At 44.3% G+C, this 18,944-nt stretch overlaps 1 protein-coding gene across 3 annotated transcripts in view; it reads left to right on the plus strand.

The window, feature by feature from the left end:
• LOC143002661 (3',5'-cyclic-AMP phosphodiesterase 4C-like) overlaps positions 1-18,944 on the plus strand; it is a 62,765-nt gene that overhangs the window by 26,028 nt on the left and 17,793 nt on the right. The window contains exon 1 of one of the 3 annotated variants that reach the window (XM_076152921.1): positions 4,336-5,329. The exons of the other annotated variants lie outside the window; for them this stretch is intronic. Within the exon in view, the coding sequence (XP_076009036.1) occupies positions 5,253-5,329 (77 nt within the window). The 5' untranslated portion in view covers positions 4,336-5,252. Of the gene's footprint in view, positions 1-4,335; positions 5,330-18,944 lie in introns of those variants that run through there. 3 annotated transcript variants of the gene reach the window in all.

Raw genomic sequence — 18,944 nt, forward strand, 5'->3', positions numbered from 1 at the left:
TAAGACTTCTAAGCCTGCGTATTTTGGCTTCAGTCACAAGGTTTTGTTTTGGGTGGAGGAGCTTCGGGTCAGTGGCTGTCTGTGGGTCAAAGATGAAGCTGTGCTTGATCTCAGTTTTTCCATAACTATCAGTCCCACTGGGAACGTATTATTCACTTGAGATACAAGTAAAAGGTTTAGTGGAATTTCCTGGGTCTCTGCTATCTTTTATCTTAAGCTGGCGCTGTTTTTAGAGAGGAGGAGTGGGGCCCCGCCGACCAGCGTCACCAAGATCCATCCAGACTCCAGCCTCTCGGTGAGGCACAGCTCTGGCATGTGTCTAACAGGCTGAGATGCAATCACTGGTCAATGTTTATGCACTGATGGGCTGAGGAAGGATATAGTTGTAAACTGGCGTGCTTGACTGTTGCCGTTCTGCTCTTGCATGAAGAGATTGCAGGAGACAGCTAGCTCACTTGCGGCACATGCTAACAACACTATAATTCAGGCCTGGCCATATTTAGGCAGAGCTCAGTGCTGTGTAAACAGAGCTTAGGGAACAGAGGGGAGGGCTCACGCGCACATTGCACTCCTGTCTGAGAGCATCCAGTCCCTTTGGGTAACTGTAGATGAAGGTATGGGAGATGGAAGACTGATGGACTCTCTCAGTTGTTTCTGAGTATGAAGTGCATCATTACAAGACAGGTCTGAAAGTTGCTTCCTTGATATGGAACCCCCTGGTTGCCTGTTTGGAGAGAGACAACTACTCGAGACATCAGCGTAGCCCACCAACATTGAAGGTTTTCGGGCACTCACGGCAGTATGAGCGAGTCTCTCTGCAGTAGTTCCGGGGAGATGGGTTCTTCCTCATTCACCAGGACTTCAGGACACCAGTCCATCAAGCTGAAACCACAGTCCTCACCCTGTGGATCACCCAGGATGTCTCCCTGTAACTCCCCCAGAAACTCTCCTCGTAACTCTCCTCGAAACTCGCCTCTGCTCTTCCGCAAGCTCCTCATGAACCGCAGCATCAACTTGCAGAGGCGCTTCACCTTGGCACACACACCCAGGTACTGTGACCCGCTCGTCCATAACTCGGTTGGTGTTTTTGCAACAGTTCTTCAATACGGGCATCAGGTATTAAATCCCATCAGCAGTTATGTTCTCTTGTTCACTTATGTTCACAGAATTGCAGTAGATCTTCTAAATATTGATGTAAAAGTGATCGACCAGCAGGAAAAGTGCTGGAAGTTCATTGTGTAGTCCGAGTTAACCAACGACAGAGAGGCTTCATCATCATTTTGTATTGTGTGGCTTAGAGAGGACAGGGTTGCTATATTTTATCAGTTTATTCTAGAGGTTTATGGCTCATCTTCACAAGCCCTATGATTCCACTGAGCTTATATTAACGAAAAAAGTGAGTGTTTGACATTTAATTTAGGGGTTGATAAGTAACCAGACGGCTCTTAGTGTCACGTTAGTTCCATTTCCACGTCATCAAAATCTGTGTCATGAGTTTGGTTTGACGAAAAAAAGCAGCATTGTCTGATAAGAAGGTAACTGTGGGAAGGATCCTGTTGACGTCGGGGCCCATGTCGTCTCAATGGGCCCTTTTGTTGCAGCAGTAAAAGGGATGCTCTTGTCTTGCGCTTAAGGTGTACAGCATAAACCTTTGTGGAGACACAATGGGCAGATGGGCAGACGCGTTGCTGGCCTGAGGTTGCCGTGCTAAGGATTAGAGACACCACAGCACAGTAAAATTGCTGCAGTGTTTGCTGTTCATTATCTCAGTTCCTCATGACTAAAAGTAGGCAGCCTTTCACATCAGTGACGTAGGAGAGAGATTTTCCGTTTACATTGACCTGAAGGCCATTTGAGGAAAGAGATGGATGGATGGAGGAAGGAAAAGAAATACCTCCAGTCTTAAGTCTGCTCTGTAAACAGGAAAGCCAGTGTTAGTTGTCACGTAAGTACAGCAAGTGTAGGCTGTCAGCAATCATTTATCGAAAATGATTTGCAGTCATTTATCTGTGACACATGCGTCTGACAGCACTTAGTGTTTGTCTTAGAATGGTTCATTATGGTGTGAGTAATTGCTGTTTGTGGAGAAAGTGTACTCTCCACTTAAGAGGGCATAACTAATGGGGAGTGAGAGCGTCTCCCACAGCTGCTTCAGAAAGCCTGTCCGACTTTACAAACTGTTTATCTCTATATATTTGAAAAAGCGATATTAAAACAAACAAACCTCAACAACTGGTTTAGGACGGCATTGTCAGCAGAGACATATTGTGTCAGTGTAGTGTTTATGTTGCAGTTATTGAGGGCAGACATAAAGCTCTTCTTCCCCTGGGTGCTTTAATTCCACTCCATTCTACTCCCAAGTTGTTTAATTTAATATTAAGCTACATTAAAATTCTAAATCCAGAAAGAATAATTGTTGTTTACGCAGGTTTTGCTCAGAGTTAATTTGCTTCCATGCACGGTGCCTACAGACCACACACCTCTTAGTTTCCGTTCATTAATCTAATTGTTCTTGTCTTGTCTTCGTAATCTTAATGTTCAAACCCGCTCAACCAACACATCCTCATTACACACTGATGTAGAAAGCTGGCTGGACTATCTAACTTGCACCCTGTTTCCAGAGAACCGATGTATAATAATTATAGCTTTTAACACAAGAGAAGGGGATTTATGCATCAATAAAAGCACACACACTCTCATTCTTTAAGTTTATGTAGAGTTTACTTTTGCAATCAGCGTAGATCCAAAGCGTTAATATCAATAAACAAAACAGATCCAAACACACCATTGGCAAGACATTCGGTTTAGAAGAATGTTTGATTCACAACTAGTGACAGCATTCTGTGTTTGTTCAAGAAGCTGCACTCTTTGATCTCAGATCCCAGGTTGAGCCATCAGGGCCTTATTGGGTAGAGCAGAGCACTCATGCATGGAACAAATATTAAAAAGAGGATTACACAAAGCCTGAGCCTTCATTCCACTCTGAACATCAGAGCAGATGATCACAAAGGAGACGGGCTGAGTACCCTGACGCAGGTGATTTACATTTTATTGAAAGCAGGTACAGATGTTTTCCTGTCTCTTTAACCTGCTGGGCATTCCAAACATCCAACAGTCCAGTCTTATCAAACAGGTTCTTCTTCTATACAGTATGGAAACACCAAGGATCCAAATTTAGATGCATTAGATAAAAGCACCTTTAAAGAACAGAAAGATACATCATGGGACATTTAAAGCGTAATACTTTGTGTACAGCGTCCTCTGTTTAAGGTTTCATCATTCACATAAGGCTTAGGGAAGTGGTTGTGGTGACTTAAGTTGTTGCCACGCAACTTGTGTCCCCTTTTTTTGAAGCTGACATGTTTAAACTTCAAGTGCAAGCAGCCAGAAACAAAAGATCTGTCAAAATAAAAAAGGAGAAGACTGCAACACTGAGCAGGCTGTCCTTGGGGGATAGAAACAGCTCATACACTGAATATCCTGCTGCAATATTCAAATTAGTCACTTACATGGTGAATTCAGTCATTTAGAAAAGATTCTGCAGCGGTTCAAGGTTTTCTTTCTCTCTCTCTCTCTCTCTCTCTCTCTCTCTCTCTCTCTCTCTCTCTCTCTCTCTCTCTCTCTCTCTCTCTCTCTCTCTCTCTCTCTCTCTCTCTCTCTCTCTCTCTCTCTCTCTCTCTCTCTCTCTCTCTCTCTCTCTCTCTCTCTCTCTCTCTCTCTCTCTCTCTCTCTCTCTCTCTGTATGTGTCTGTGTGTAATCGCACCTCTGAGCTGCATTCACACAGCTTCTGTGATATTTTAAGCTTGAGATTTATTAACTGCTAACTTTTCACACACTATATGTGGTAATGATTTATATATAGAAGCTGTGAAATGTATCTTCACAGTCCTCTCTCCTTTGTCACTCTTTCAGACTCTTCACACTCCTTACACTGTTGTTTCCTCTTTTCTCATATATTGCATACAGTATATACAATAATGGGGCAAGCTCATACATCAGCCTGCCTATTTATATGAACCATTTCCGCTGTTTCTCAGATCTAGCTCTTGGCAATTCCATTTCTTTGGCCAGAGCTCATAATTTACAGCCTATGCTTTCTTTATGTGGTGTGGTGCATTTGTCATGCATCTGTGCATGCCCTTCATCTCCCTCTGTACCCCCAACTCTAACTAACAATATCTCCCTGTAATTACGTAGCTTCGGAACAGAAGGAGGGTGTGGGGTCAGGAGGCCCACGGATCTCACATGTCAAGTAGGCTGAGCTACGACAGCCCTGGCACACACAAAAACACCCACCAGCACAGCGATGCAGTCAGATCTTCTTTTGACAAGTTGAGACACAGCAAAGCTCGCTGGTAACTGAAAGGTTTCCCGTCTCAGAGCTTGCAGAAAACTCATTGGTTCCTGCTTTTGACATCTGTAAGTTTAACTTAGAAGAGGATCTCCGCTATACTTAGAAAACAAACTTTGTTTTCATATTTTGCTTGGGGCATTGGATCTCCTGAAAAAGAACAGCCTCTCCACTCTTGAGGACATGATGCGTCATCCTCAAGGGACTCAGGGAGGAAGAGGTCAAAGCTTGCTGACGCTACCCTGCACTATCTTTGCTCTCAACAACCAGCCCTTCCCCTTTCCTGCACACGGAGACGGAGACAGAGTGACTGACACAGCGGGGAGCAATCAAACTGTTTTTGAGCTGCGCAAACTTTGTTGTTTGTCAGACTCCCCCCATATCCTACTCCCCTCTTGGAGCAGTTTTTCTGGAGACAGTTGAGGAAGAGACAAAGTCAGCCACATCTGGGATTAGTTTGGGTATTTACAGCAACAACAAACCAGTGAAAGAGGAAAGACAACGGTGGAGAATCCTTCGCTGCAGCAGAGCCTTCCGTTACAAGCTCTCCCTTTCTGCTCCACCCGTCTAATTGAATGTCACACTCCGGCCAGCTTTGTTGAGGCTTGCCTGGGAACTCTGAAACATTCCTTAAGGTTTTTCCTGCATCCTCACGCACTGACGCTTCAGCAGATCCATCCTCATTCTGCCTGCATCAGATTCTTTTTTGCCTCTCACGCGGAACCGTCCCGTGTCTTGGTTCTCCACAGTACACAACCACATGGAGTCACTCCAGACCCACTTGGCAGTTCAGAGGGGAAACATGACTGGATGAATTGGACGGTTGAAGAATCCGCATAGGTGGTTTGGTTCCGATGTGTCGCCTCTCGTGTTTCGTATGAGTCAGGAGCTCAAGGAACCATGAACAAAGAGTCGCGATTGGCAAGGAAAGGGGCACCAACTGGTTTCGGACACGGTCGGAGACACTCCTGCTTGGGGTATGTCAAGTAATGTTTGATGTGTTGAATCTTTTCTTCATCACTTAGCCAACTGCCAGGTGCCAACTCAGTGAAGCCTGGAAGGGTATGATCTGTGCAGCAGTATTTGTGTTATCACTCGCCATATGGAAGTGCTCAGATTTTGTAGCTTTATGAACTTTTAGACGGATGTAAGCACAGCCTGTTTACAGCAGGTATTGTTCCTATGGTTGTTATTGTTACCGTCCTGAGACAAACTACACAGCCCTCGTAAATACAGGTCATAAAAAATCGTTTTGGCAAACCAGCAGAGTTCCTGAAGCCAAACAAGTTTGCTTTACCCCAAGCTACTATTTCGACTCCTACTGAGTAATTATAACATTTTGTCCTTTTTATTCAGTCTGGGCCTCTGCTTTCATCAGCATCTAGGTAGGTGATAGGATGATTACAGGGCCGCTTGATGTCAGAAGATAATTCAGTACTAGAAGGAACTCAGCAGGAGAGAGCTCGTCCATGCACATCCACAAACCTTTATACTTTAACAACCCACATTTATACAACGATAGATTATGCATGTCTGTGTAGTGAGGGCAGTGGTGTTCTTTGCGGTGAGACGTGTTTCCGGTGCAGCTCACGTCCAGACAATTTCAGCTGCTTGGTTTCTCTGTTTGTTAGCATTTCACAGAGGAAGCAAATCATGTTTGACTTCCTGTTTTTGCAGAAAGACTCCCAGAGTAATTTGTCAGTGTAATGGCCCTGAGAAAATTAGTGTCAAGCTTAAGTTGCATGCTGACATGAGATACACGTGCTGTTGACTTTCCTGGACATGGAGTGTGTATGGTTAGACTGAGTGTGTATGGTTGGATTAAGTGTGTACAGGTGTTTTCAGTCTGTTAGCCCCATAGGGAACAGAGTGAGTGTTTGTAGAATGATAGCCTGGCCTATTTCTGCTGATGTCACTGACTTGGGGGAGTCACGCTGCGCTGATGAAATATACACTCTGCCTGCTGTCTGTGTGTCTGTGTTGACACTGCCTGTGTGTGTGAACTCTGGTGATGTATTCTTCGCAATACACATGTGTGAATGTACAGCAATCTGTATGTTGAAGGTTCAGTGTTCAGGTGTGTGTGTGTGTGTGTGTGTGTGTGTGTGTGTGTGTGTGTGTGTGTGTGTTCATGCCTGATCCTGCCCACAGTCCCAGTAAGCGGTTGACTCACTCGCCCTCCTCTCATGTGTTCCAACACGACTTCTCACACAAATGAGCGGAGCTGCTCCGACTACAGACCTGGATGATGTCATACATTGTTTGGAGGACCACCTACGTTTCATATGAGCATAACTCCAAAAAGTCTGAAGTTCTCTATCAATGATTCTTTTGTCCGCACATCCGTTTCACTTTGTGTCACATTGTTCTCAGCTTCACGTGGAGCTCCTGCTCTTCATCAGGAAGTCATCATGAAAACATTGTGGCTTTGGCTGTTCACTGACATTGTTGTAATCCAGTTCTGAGCTGTAACACTTTGCTCAAAGGTGCTCAAAAGTATTCCTCAGGGCAGCAGCACCTTGTTTACAGAATTTATTCAAGTGGTAGCACCTTCTAGATCCTTAGTTGTGAAGGTGTGTGTGTGTGTGTGTGTGTGTGTGTGTGTGTGTGTGTGTGTGTGTGTGTGTGTGTGTGTGTGTGTGTGTGTGTGTGTGTGTGTGTGTGTGTGTGTGTGTGTGTGTGGGGAGGCAGTAGTCGAGTGGGTAGAGCTTCCTCTTAAGAACCGGAGGGTTGCCGGTTCGAGTCCCTGCCGAGGTGCCCCTGAGCAAGGCACCGAACCCTCAAGTGCTCCCCCCTCTGCGAAGGGTGGTAATATAATGTAATGTAAGTCGCTTTGGATAAAAGCGTCCGCCAAATGATCGTAATGTGTGTGTGTGTGTGTGTGTGTGTGTGTGTGTGTGTGTGTGTACCACAGGTGAGCATTCTGAGTAGTTTTCACCAGGCTTATGTCCCATCATAAGGATGTTATACAACCATGAATAGAAGGGATTTTCTAAATATATTGGAAGTCCGTCCCAACCCTTAATTGAAGACTTTGTCCTCCTGATGAACCGTCTCTATAGCACACAGAGCTTTATGCCCTCTGATCTCCCACACTGAATCAGCCTGGCTGTCCAAACAACCATTCCTGTAACTTGTGGAGAACTTAATCCATTACAGCTTTGTCCCTTTCAAGCCTGGCTGTCAGTCACACACACTTCGTCATCAGCCTGTGCGTTCCCAGTGAAAGTCTGTTTCTGACCCAGCACAGCTAGCTGAGCCCATGTAGCCCAGTAGGAACGATAAAGGGTTGGGGGCAACAAAAACACAACAGATCCCCAAAATAAAACCGGTGAGCCTGGAATAGTTCCCCGGCCCCGCCAGCTCGGCTGCACATGACACGTGCTTCACCAGCTGGTGTCGGTACACAATCACACACCAGCACCCGTCCCGAAGAAAAGACTGCTGGTGTTTGAGGCGATGTTGGCATGTTAGGTGTGTTTCAGTTTTACCAGCATTGGAAAACCAGTTTGACATTTTGCTCTTCCAATTGAGATGTGATGCGATGTCGTATTTGCTAAAAGCTCAAAAGATCAGCTGACCTGTGGCATGAAATTTACCAATGAGACAATTCATATTCCAGAATATTCCTCTCTGATCTTTCCTTATCCCTGTTTGCTTGCTCCTCTCTCCTGTGTGTAAGTGTAGTTTCTATGCACACAGTGACCTCTGCTGGAGAGCAACAGTCAGTCGGCCTACAGCAGACTGAGCCAACAACAAACACAGTGAAGGATCTGCCTAATACCAATATCTGGAGAATGTGAATTTTGGGCGTTGCTTGAAAATGCTGAGTCATGTTCAAGTTATCTTGTAAAAATAAAGATTAAAGGCAGAAAACAACAAGGTGGACAGCACTACCCTCTAAAATAACACATTCTGGCCACCTGTAGCTCCAGGTTGTGTGTTTTGTGGGCGGCTCAGGGGAAGCAGCATGACTTCAGTCCTGCAGGTGGACTTTATTATGAGTATAAGTTAAGAAGCATCCAATCCAGTCGTATCTGTTCTGTGTCTATTGTGCTTTATTAGACTGCTATAGTTAATAAGATTTTCCCAGCAACACAATATTTTGCTTGCATGTTAGCAACTTTACAAATAATGATGAACAGTGAATATCTTTGTCACACATTTGTCCATAATCCACCAGTGATTTAGAGATATATCACATGTTCGACCGTATACAGGTGTATGATGCAGTGTGTTCTGTTCCATACATTTGATTTTGTTTACAGTGAGCCTGTCGCAGTCAACTTTAAAGATCCTCGGGCTCTCATTTTTCTGGACCCAAACACCAAAATTCAAGCTTTCAAAGAGTCCGAAACTTTCAAGTGACTCCAGAGAATTTGTCTCCATGTTATCGTACGCTACAACATATGAATGCAGGTTTCATTGTAGCCAAGCATTGCATCAGCTTTCAGATCAGTGCCTCCTGTGTGACCTGAGACAGCGGTAAGGAGCATTAGACAGGCTGGAGGTTGTCCTCAGTTCATCGTCTCAGTTGACTAGTTTCCCCACAAGGTGGTGCAACAGCTCTGTTCTCTGCTGTCGTGAAAGCTTCACAGTTACCGCAGAGAGTAGAAACTTGACGAAACAATTGTACGTTACAATATACAAAAACAGAATACAATACTGCAACAGTTGCTGTCTGTAAAAAGTCAATTGACCCAACAAAGTCCAAAGGCCAAATCATTCCAGAATATCAGTGTTACCTCATGACAGAGGCACACACACACACACACACACACACACACACACACACACTCTCACACACTCTCGCATGAGCACATTCTCACACTGTGAAACACACATGTTCCGCTAACGTAGCTGCTCGTTCTCATTAGCAGGAGGTAATGCTGTCATAGGGGCCTGCGGGCCAGCTGGGCGGTGGAAGCAGCTACGTAGGCTGCTGGATTTCTTTCCACAGCAGATCGGCCTTACAAACACCACCACAGCATGGGTGGAGTGTGTGTATGTGTGTGTCTGTGGTTGCTGTTTTACAGGATTGCGTAAGGAGGGAAGGGAGGTTTCTGGGGCAGAGGAAGGGATTTCATATGGGGACAAATTTTATTCGAGTTAAAGGAGTCGATACTTTCTTCTTGGTCTTAAAACTGAGTACAAACAGAAGGTGGCTCCAGCAAGAAGCAAAGAGGTCTGACAGGCATACATGTGTGTGTGTGTGTGTGTGTTGTGTGTGGGGTTGGAGAGGTGAATTACTTGCTGTGTCTGTCTAGCTTTCTCTTAGATGTGGGAAAAGGAACAGAATGTTTAAATACATAATTTATGCTAAAGACCAAGCATATGTCCTGTGGTTTAACATCAAACTTAGGGTGGTACATCATTTCAGACTTTAAAAACTTTCAAACATTCAGTGTAAGTGTTATACCCAGATACACTTTACACCGAAACCTCCCTATCCACCCCATTTTTCACAATTGCATTTCCATATTCTTTTGGTGGGACAGAGGTCAGAGTCAATGAACACAGTGTTACAGCATGTCTAGGGAAACTAGACTGATAGAGTCTGGAGTGTAACAGCATGGCTCATTCTATTTGAGTTAGAGTTAAGTGGGCTTCCTTTGTTTCAGCAAATGCCGTGAAGTCATTGAGATTGTCAGGGGAATCCAAACTTTGTAAGTTTCAATGTTGCAGGTGTGTTGTCATGTCTTTCGGCTTTGGGTTCTGCTGGCTGATAGGAGCATTGTAAGCAGCAAACAGGTGATGTCTGAGTCCTGTTTTGGTCTCTCCTGTTTCTGTGAAGTTTTAGTCAGACTACTTCCTACTGTTTCCAAGAACCTAACCTCCTGCTCTCTCTTTTTTTAGCTCTTATTTTTATTCCAACACTCCTGCTTTTCTTTGGCCCGTAGCCACAGGAATATGATCACAGCTCAATGATTCTGACCTTTGATCTACTTACTATTGCTTCCTTGTTATGATAAAGATTGTAGAATGAAAGCTTATTAGACCGTGACTCTGGATAAGACCATGAGGTAAACACACAATAGCATAGTATCATAATTATAAACAACTGAGACTAATGAATCATCCGTTTTTTATAGCGGTTCCTCTGTGCAGACTTGCAGGGGGGTCGGCAGCCTTTCCCAGCATGCAGCTTGACATTACATTACATTACATTACGATCATTTGGCAGACGCTTTCATCCAAAGCGACTTACATTACATTACCACCCTTCGCAGAGGGGGGAGCAATTGAGGGTTCGGTGCCTTGCTCAGGGGCACCTCGGCAGGGGCCCGAACCGGCGAACCTCCGGTTCCCAAGCGGGAGCACTACCCACTGAGCCACTGCCCCCCACAGTTGACAGTAGCAGGATACTCTGTTAGTGCGTTGTCTAAGTCTAAGGGTCTTACACACATACCACCAAGGTTCTCCTTCAACAATGCAGGAAGTGAGACACCATCTGGGTTCAAATAAAGGGCCATTAAAGAGTTGTAACTTCAGATCCGTTGTGTATTCCGGGCAACATTTCCTATAAGAGCCTCAGTGCTTCTCCTTGAAGATAAATCAATCAACGCGTTCTATAAGGGTCCATTCAAAGGCCCAAGGACCTATTGAGTGAATGAGTCAAACTCTGACCAGGTAGTTGTGAATGTGTGTGTTTTTTTTGTTTGTAACTTAATGAGCTGGGATGAAGTCCACACAGCACCTTTCTGTTCTAGCAGGTTCAGTGTAGCCATGAACTGCTGCTCTGTTTACCACTGTGGGATCAGACCAAACCGCAAGACATCTCATGCTGCGTCCACATCCTCACCACATCACCCGCCGCTGTCCGCTCAGGTTCTGAAGCCCACCTTCCTCTCCACCCTGCCGTGTGACTGCCAACACGTCTGACATGGCTCTGTGCCCTCCGCCTCAAAAGACAAATATTTGACTGTGATTTCCTCATTGGGTCCAACGAGTCCATCGCTCAATGCGGTGAGACTGACTGGTGATCCTTTACAGGAACGCTGTAGGGTGAATGTCAGGACCCACAGCTGTACAGATTTCACAGAGTTGAGTCAGGCTCGTTATTTTGCAAGAGGCTGAAATCTGGGCATGCACGGTGCCGGACATTTCCTGCCACAAGCTGTAATAACTCAACAGTTAGCCTAATGAAATGACAAACTGTAGAGATCTCTGTGGACTGTGCACTGTTCAGATCCCAAATGAAAACTGGAAAGCTGAACTATCTTGTGATGGGAGTCCTTCAGGGAGCCTTGAAGAGGAAAGATGAGTCTCATTGGCATTGTTCCTGAATCTTTGCTGTAGAGGTTGAATTGTGGAAGTCAAGAGGACAAACATCTTCACTGCTGCAGCTACAGTCTAGTAGTGTGATGACCTCTTGATGATGTCGGTTGTGGTTTTGGCTCTAGACAGACTTTCACCCTTTTGATTTCCCCTTTGTTACATTGAGTGTCTCCTGTCACAAACGACTCTCTCACAGAACAGTGCGGTCTTTTATTCTTTCCATCATTCAGTCATTTTTTGTTAGTCTGAAACCAATCATAGACTTTCAACTTCATCCACAAACAAACACGCACAGGCATATTCAGACACACTGCACACTAATACTGCACATTCAACACGTTGTGCACACACACACACATGTGGAAACACACATGCAGAAGATATCAAATGTGTACCGGGCAGTCATCACATACACACAGGCACACTTACACACACTTGTTGCTCTCCAATATTGACATATGATACAACCCTCCCTCTCACACGCACACACACATACATACACACATACATTTCATGCCTATTAAAACCCTCAGCATATAGTATGTGGCTGGAAGGAGGAGACAGAGGGTGAGGGAGGAGTGTAGTGGATCTTTAGAGAGGCTTATACTCTGCAGATCTCTCCAGTCAGTGTGTGGATTGGACACACCGCGCTTGTCCCGCGCTGCGCTCTGTGAAACCGCAAGAAGCAACAACGCGTCGCCAAGGAAATGACTCTTTAGAAGCCACACTCCCCCCCCCCCTCTCTCTCTTTCTCTCTCCCCCTCTCTCTCTCTGTTCCTCTCTCCCTCTGTTCCTCTCTCCCTCCCTTTCTTCGCCCCGTCTCCGCGTCGGACCGGAGGCATGCCGCAGGAACACACCGTGGAGGGTTCTCCTCCTCCGTCTGCCCGCGCGTCAGTGGAAACCCGGTGCGTCGTGAGCGGAGAGCAGAGCGCGCAGAGGAGCCGGAGAGTCGCGGTGCTCCCGGGGGAAGAGGAGCAGGACTAGCGGAGCGGAGCGAGCGAGTGGGATCCCGCAAAAAAAACCTTGAACACAAATATGAGTTTGCCGACAAACTGCGTGCTCCTGGCCCCCACGGTGCAGGACCGCTACTTTAAAGTGCGCAGCGGGAACGTGTGCGGCTCCCCGTGCGCCGTCAACCGGCCCATCGACATCGTGCAGAAACGCAGGCGGTAGGCCACTTTGATTTAACGGCTGCAACACACACACACACACACACACACACACACACACACACACACAGGCGTAGTTTATCCAGACTGTTACTGATAAACTACTAAGTTAGCCTCGCATAAATTCAGATTTATCCTGAAGGAAATTGTTGTTCCGAGTTGCTCAAGCGGTACACAGTTGATATATGACTGATCGTGTGTAGGACCTACAGAGTAACGGTTCATAGCGGTTGAAAGTAAAAGTGTCTCTATCACCTCACCATTGACACATGATTATTGCTCACGAATTCATTTTGACTCTGTCTTTTTCATTTCACATAAAGTAGTTTGAGCTCCGTGTTTTGGCTGAGAGAGATTTTTTAATCCTTGACTTTTCTCAGATCACATAATGTTCCCATTTGGACTTAAGTCACATTTGTGCCGATCTAATGCTTAAATGTTCTTTATGATATCCCTTAAATTTCCACAATGAGATCTTCTTCTCCTCAGAGTTTCTGTCCTCACTGTAGTGAATGGAATGTTATATTTTTCCTGTCTTCATTAATATCCTAGTTATGTTCTTATGGTAGTCCTTTAAGGAGTCTGTGCTACTACCATCTATCTTATCTTACCATCTAACTTATCTATGGTGGTATTAATACAATATTCCTTAGTGAGGTTGTTAAATAGCTTTGTTGGGATTTTGATGTCCAGATATTCAACATAAAGTAAGATTTAGTCTTCCAGCTGTCTCACATCCACACAGACGAAAGTAGTTTACGCCTCATTTCCCGAACCTGGAAAATTACAAGCAGGCAGGTGTGAGAAGATCTTATCCCACAGTTTATGGATGAAACGTTTTTATTCCTTATTTCTTCATGTTCCCACTCTCCCACTCAGAGGAAGTCAGAGTAACACATGTCAGACATCAGAATCAAAGTTCTTGCTGGCCGAATCACCAGAGTTGGTTTTGTTACGTCTTTGTCAGTCTGATGGTGAGTCAGACCAAGTTCCAAGGGAGATCTGAATCAGAATCTTCTCTGTGTGTGTGTGTGTGTGTGTGTGTGTGGTACTTGGTACTGTGCTTATATTATTATTTAATGAAGCAGAAACCTCCTGAAATATTTATTCTCTTTCTACCTCAGACACAAATACACAACTCAAACACACTTCATCACTCTACATCTACATCTCTGTGTTTGTCACTTATTCAAACACATGTATACACACACTTACACATTGCACATACACTCGTGGGTGTACATTTGCGGGTGTAGCCTTCTGAACTCGTTCCCACTTTTGTCACTGTTGTGGTATTTAGATTAAGCCCATCTAACACACACCCGCACACACACAACTTCTCTCTGACCAAATGTGTTTACCTGAAAGTGGCTCTGCTTGAAGATATTCAGGAGGAAATAAATATGAGTAATTTTGCAGCCTGTCCTTTGAGAGACGTATGACGACAGCAGCCCTCATGTGTGGGGAGGGGGATCAAAGTGTCTTTATAATGTCAGCCCACCAATAAAAACCCTTCAAAGGGAGACGGCTAATGAACGCAGACTTAGACGTATTTATAGGCCTGATGGATAAACCATATGTGTCTAATAACAAGGTCAAAAAAAAAAAGCAGCGGAGAAAAGTAGAGTGCAGGGCGTAATTGTGGCGATCTCTGCAGTTTCCACTCGTGCTTTGACTAAAACACACAGCTTCCATCATCACCACTCCAGTCTCTTCTGTTAGACACACTCAGTTATTGATATCTAAAGTTTCACCTTAACTCACAAGATCATTTCTGTCCCTCCCGCCTGTCATAATTACATCTCTCAACCGACAGACCTGCAGTGATGACAGTGAGGACTGATGCCAAACTCTGAGTTACTCATCACAGTTCACCTCCCAGCAGAGATCACTAATGTGAACTGGACACTGATTCACATAGTGAGAGGAGGCACCGACACTTCATCAATTCTGAAATAAGGATAAACAATGATAATGATGCTATTTATATTTGTTTGGCACTCACCGACGTTACAACAGCGCTGTAAGATAAAACAGTCCCATCAACAGCCAGAGTTGAAATCTACCGCCTGACGTCCGCTGTGGTTTGTGGACGATGTCGCACACAGGATGAGTTAGAATGGTGTTGTGATATTTATCGAAGGTGACAGCAAACAGGATTTGTTGCAGAGGGTCACAGGTGTTTTGCTTTTAGCGTTGCGTGTATGTGAGTGATGTACTGAATGTGTCATGTATGTGCAGCCGTGTGCTCTTCACTGCTCACTAATGACTGAAATGTCAACGTTCATAAGGCTGCGACATAAATTCACTGAGCTTAAACAGTGGATTTGTTGATAAAGATCTGATTCGTCCTCATAAAAACGAGGACAAACCACAATCAGAGCTCTATCATTCATTTTGTTGTTTTTATATTTTCCAGATTTTTCCCTTGAGGACATTTTCCCTGTATTTAGGCGATCACAGACAACATTACAGCAGGATGAGGAATATGGAGAAAGGCTTTATTTGTACTTGTTGCATTCCTGTTGCTGTTGATGTAGGCGTTGCTCTTTTTTTCCAACTTCTTTACCGATCCATTAAAAAGTTAAGTTAACACTGCAATAAGTCAACTTTAAACTGAGTAGAGTTGAATGTGTGTTGCAGCTGCCGCACAGTAAGAGTGCAGTTCATCTGGGGTGATGAAGTGTCAGGCAGGCATTAACAATGAACTAAGGTCAGAACTTTACTAATGTCTGCTGCATTTAAACTACAAAAACAGACTCTTTTAGTGTTTACAGCTCTTTTATGCCTTTATTTTGAAAAATCAGCAAATATGAGCAAAGAGTTTTTCTGTAGTCGTTTTCCTTTGTTATTTAAGACAACAGCAGTATATCACTTTAACCCGTTTGTATGCCCCCATCCCTCCTACCAGTTCTCTGTGACCTCTGTACAGCAGGTTGGCTGCTCCTCCAGGCCATAAGCCCACGTCAACACACTGACGCAAAGTTCACCCTCCACAAGGTCAAAGGTCATTACCGCCAGTGTGTTGACACTTCATGTGAAGCGGAAATTAAGTAACGTGCAACTTTTGGCAGAGCAGGGAAAGTGTGAACGCCGTGATTATGAGCCAGCTAATCAGTATCAGCAGGCTTATAATCACAAACCACATTCAAACATGTCACCAGTTCGCTTGAATGGAGACATTGAGATGGCATTCATACACTCACACTGATCCACTCACTGTTGTTCCTGCTGTTCTCCTCACTGAGCGATGGCATCAGGGCAAAGACAGGGAGGAAGAAGAGAACCAGGCTGTGTAATGTTCATGTTGTTAAGACAATGGGATGACAAACTAACCAACCACAACCAGCAGAGGTTATGTTGAAATATCCATAATAATGTTACAGCAGAATGTTAGATGACATCAGTGTTAGTTGGGTGATCTGGTAGGTGCAGTTTTTAACGGGATGACATCATACCACCGTGCAGGCGTGCAGGCAGGTTGGCTCTTATATAATCAGAAGATAGTTTGCTTGTTTGACCTGACAATGCATGAGTACTGAAGTGGACATTTAGAGGTAAAATAGAAATAATATGAATAATGTGTAGAAAGAAATAGCTCAGTGACCGTGATGCAGTACCTTCAAACTGTCATACACATGTCCTCTAAAATGATAGATCCACAGTGATAAAGAAAAAAGGCAGATAAAGAAGCATAATAAAATCATTATTTTACTATTTAAATTATTTACTTATTTTTTTCAGCTTTAGTAATTATTTATGGAGCTACAATCAGAAAATAATAAAAATCACTTTTATTTTCAATCTGCTTTTCCCATTCCCAAACAGCACACACAGTAAAATCATACAGAGGCATGCAAAACTAAAAAAGAAAAAAACAATTATTTTTCATGTTATTCTGTTATCTCATTATCAAATCTTATTGGAGATTAAATTAGTTTAATGTGACATTTGACATTATCTTACAGCCTTTATCAGCTGATACACAGCGTCACACAGACTCTGTCTCTGAGCTTCATCACCACCCTGGATTCAGCGTTTGTTCAAAACAATGTAATAAACTAAACATTTAAATTTGAACACCTGGATTACATTTTATTTATTTCAAAGCAAATCTGTGTTGTTTTAACGGTGAAGCTGTCATAAAGGATCAGTTTGAGTTACCTGGTAAAGGCTGGAAAACTGACATGAGTGATTAAGAATATTGCTTCCTATGCGTGAGAATCTTTGCTCCAGCGTGGAAAATGACAGGAAATCTAATAGTGTGTGGGACGATGTGACAGCAGCTATTGAATGAACCCGGTCCTGAAATGTCATCAGTTTACGGTTGACATCTCCACCCGCTGAGCTGCGGATGCCTCTGCTCTCCAGTGTCAGCGTCCACAAGCACACGAGCACCGCCAGATGTTTTCTGGCTCATATCTTTTTAATGTGTTTTCTTGGTAACATTATTTGTGTTCTAGTCTCTGATTTAGCAGAGAAACAGAGCTGCAGTCTTTGGCTGTCACCGGAGTATCGGGCTGGGAATAATTGCAGGGCTGCTAGCCAACCGATCTGCATTGCAATGACGACCATGAAACCACAGCTGACGTCAAGTGTGACTGTGTGTGTGTGAGACTGTGTATGTTGAGAATCACTGCTGGAATACGGATTTGATTATTATCCTCCAGGTCACAGTATACTTCACATAAAGTCAAACTTTCATAGCAAAAGTTATTTTACAAGCCTCTAGATGTGCTGATTCAGACTTCATTAAACTTTTGTCTTTCTCTCCCTACTTCTTACTCACACACACACACACACACATACACACACCCCCTGACCATAATTGGTCCAAATATCACATGGCTGCTTGTGTCACTGGTAAGGGGCCACACCTTAACTGTAATATAATTCATTCACTTCTTTCTCTGCTGTTGGAAACACGTCAAACTCACAATTTGTTGAATGAACAGAGGGAATGCTCTACCGGCTTCCTGTTATGATTTCCTTCTCGGTCTTTTGTGCCTCTGCCAGCTCCGCCTTTGTTGGTTGTAAACCTCCCTCACAGCCGCCCCCTACTGGCATAGAGTGAATCCAAGAAAAACCTTCAGTATCTTTTTTATCTAATACAAAAGTATTCCAGACATAAAGAGGATTCAGCCTGATGAACATAGTGAACATTTCAAATCAAAGCTAAAACACCAAATTAGATAAACAAAGAAAAACTGGAGGAGAACTTTATTATACTTTACTGTTCTCTATTATTGTTTCTTCCTCCTGTGGTGTCCTGCTGATGAGTGACGTCATTGGGTACTCTTTGGTTGCCGAGGGCTAATTGGCTGAGGAAGTGGCACAAACCTGCCTCGCCGCTGGTCTCAATCACAGTTTACCGAAAGGCGCCAATTAGTGCCATATGAACATGATTAGAGGAGTGCTCGGCATGGCCTGTTGCTGGGCAAAGACAGACTTTGTGTGTATGTGTGTGTGTGTGTGCGCGCACACTGTGACCAACCAGGTCGTTTGTGTGATGTAAGGTTCTTCGATTTTGGATCTGGTCGATGCAGGAGCCAAATCCAACTGTCTACTGCTGGGCCTGTAATCACATGCTACCTGTTTGTGTGTGTGTAGTGTGTGTGTGTGTTCTGTGGTTCTCGCTGGTTCTGGCTCAGTGTGTTTATCTCCTAAACAGTCTCTAATGATGTTAATGCTGATCAGCCGCTGTATGGATTTCTCCCTGGCTGGTCGGACAGAGCTAATCACTGCCCATAGGCGATCAATACTCGTCCAGAGGGGTGAGTCAACCTCCAGGTCGCCCCGCTCGCCAAATCTTTAACCCCTTCATTACCGCTTCCAGTTTAGTTTACAAATTAAAGAAAAACCCACTTTGGAGCATCCGTGATAAGAAAGCGACAGAGGAAGATACATCTCTCTCTCTCTCCCTCTCTCTCCCTCTCTCTCTCTCTCTGTCTCTGTCTCTGTCTCTCTCTCTCCCTCTCTCTCTGTCTCCCTCTCTCTCTCTCTCTCTCGCCCCGTTTCTCTCTCTCTTCCTCCCTCTCTCCCCCCTCCGTTCAAAAACAATCAAAGCAGCGCTCTGTTGTTTGGAAAGGCAAAGTCTTTCCTTTGCATTCAGGTCAAAGGTTACGCAGAAAAATAATAAACACAG

This window comes from Genypterus blacodes, unplaced genomic scaffold (genome assembly GCF_046128005.1).
Source record: "Genypterus blacodes isolate CSIRO-AG114 ecotype Tasmania unplaced genomic scaffold, CSIRO-AGI_Gbla_v1 ptg000058l_1, whole genome shotgun sequence".
Taxonomy (NCBI): Eukaryota; Metazoa; Chordata; class Actinopteri; order Ophidiiformes; family Ophidiidae; genus Genypterus; species Genypterus blacodes.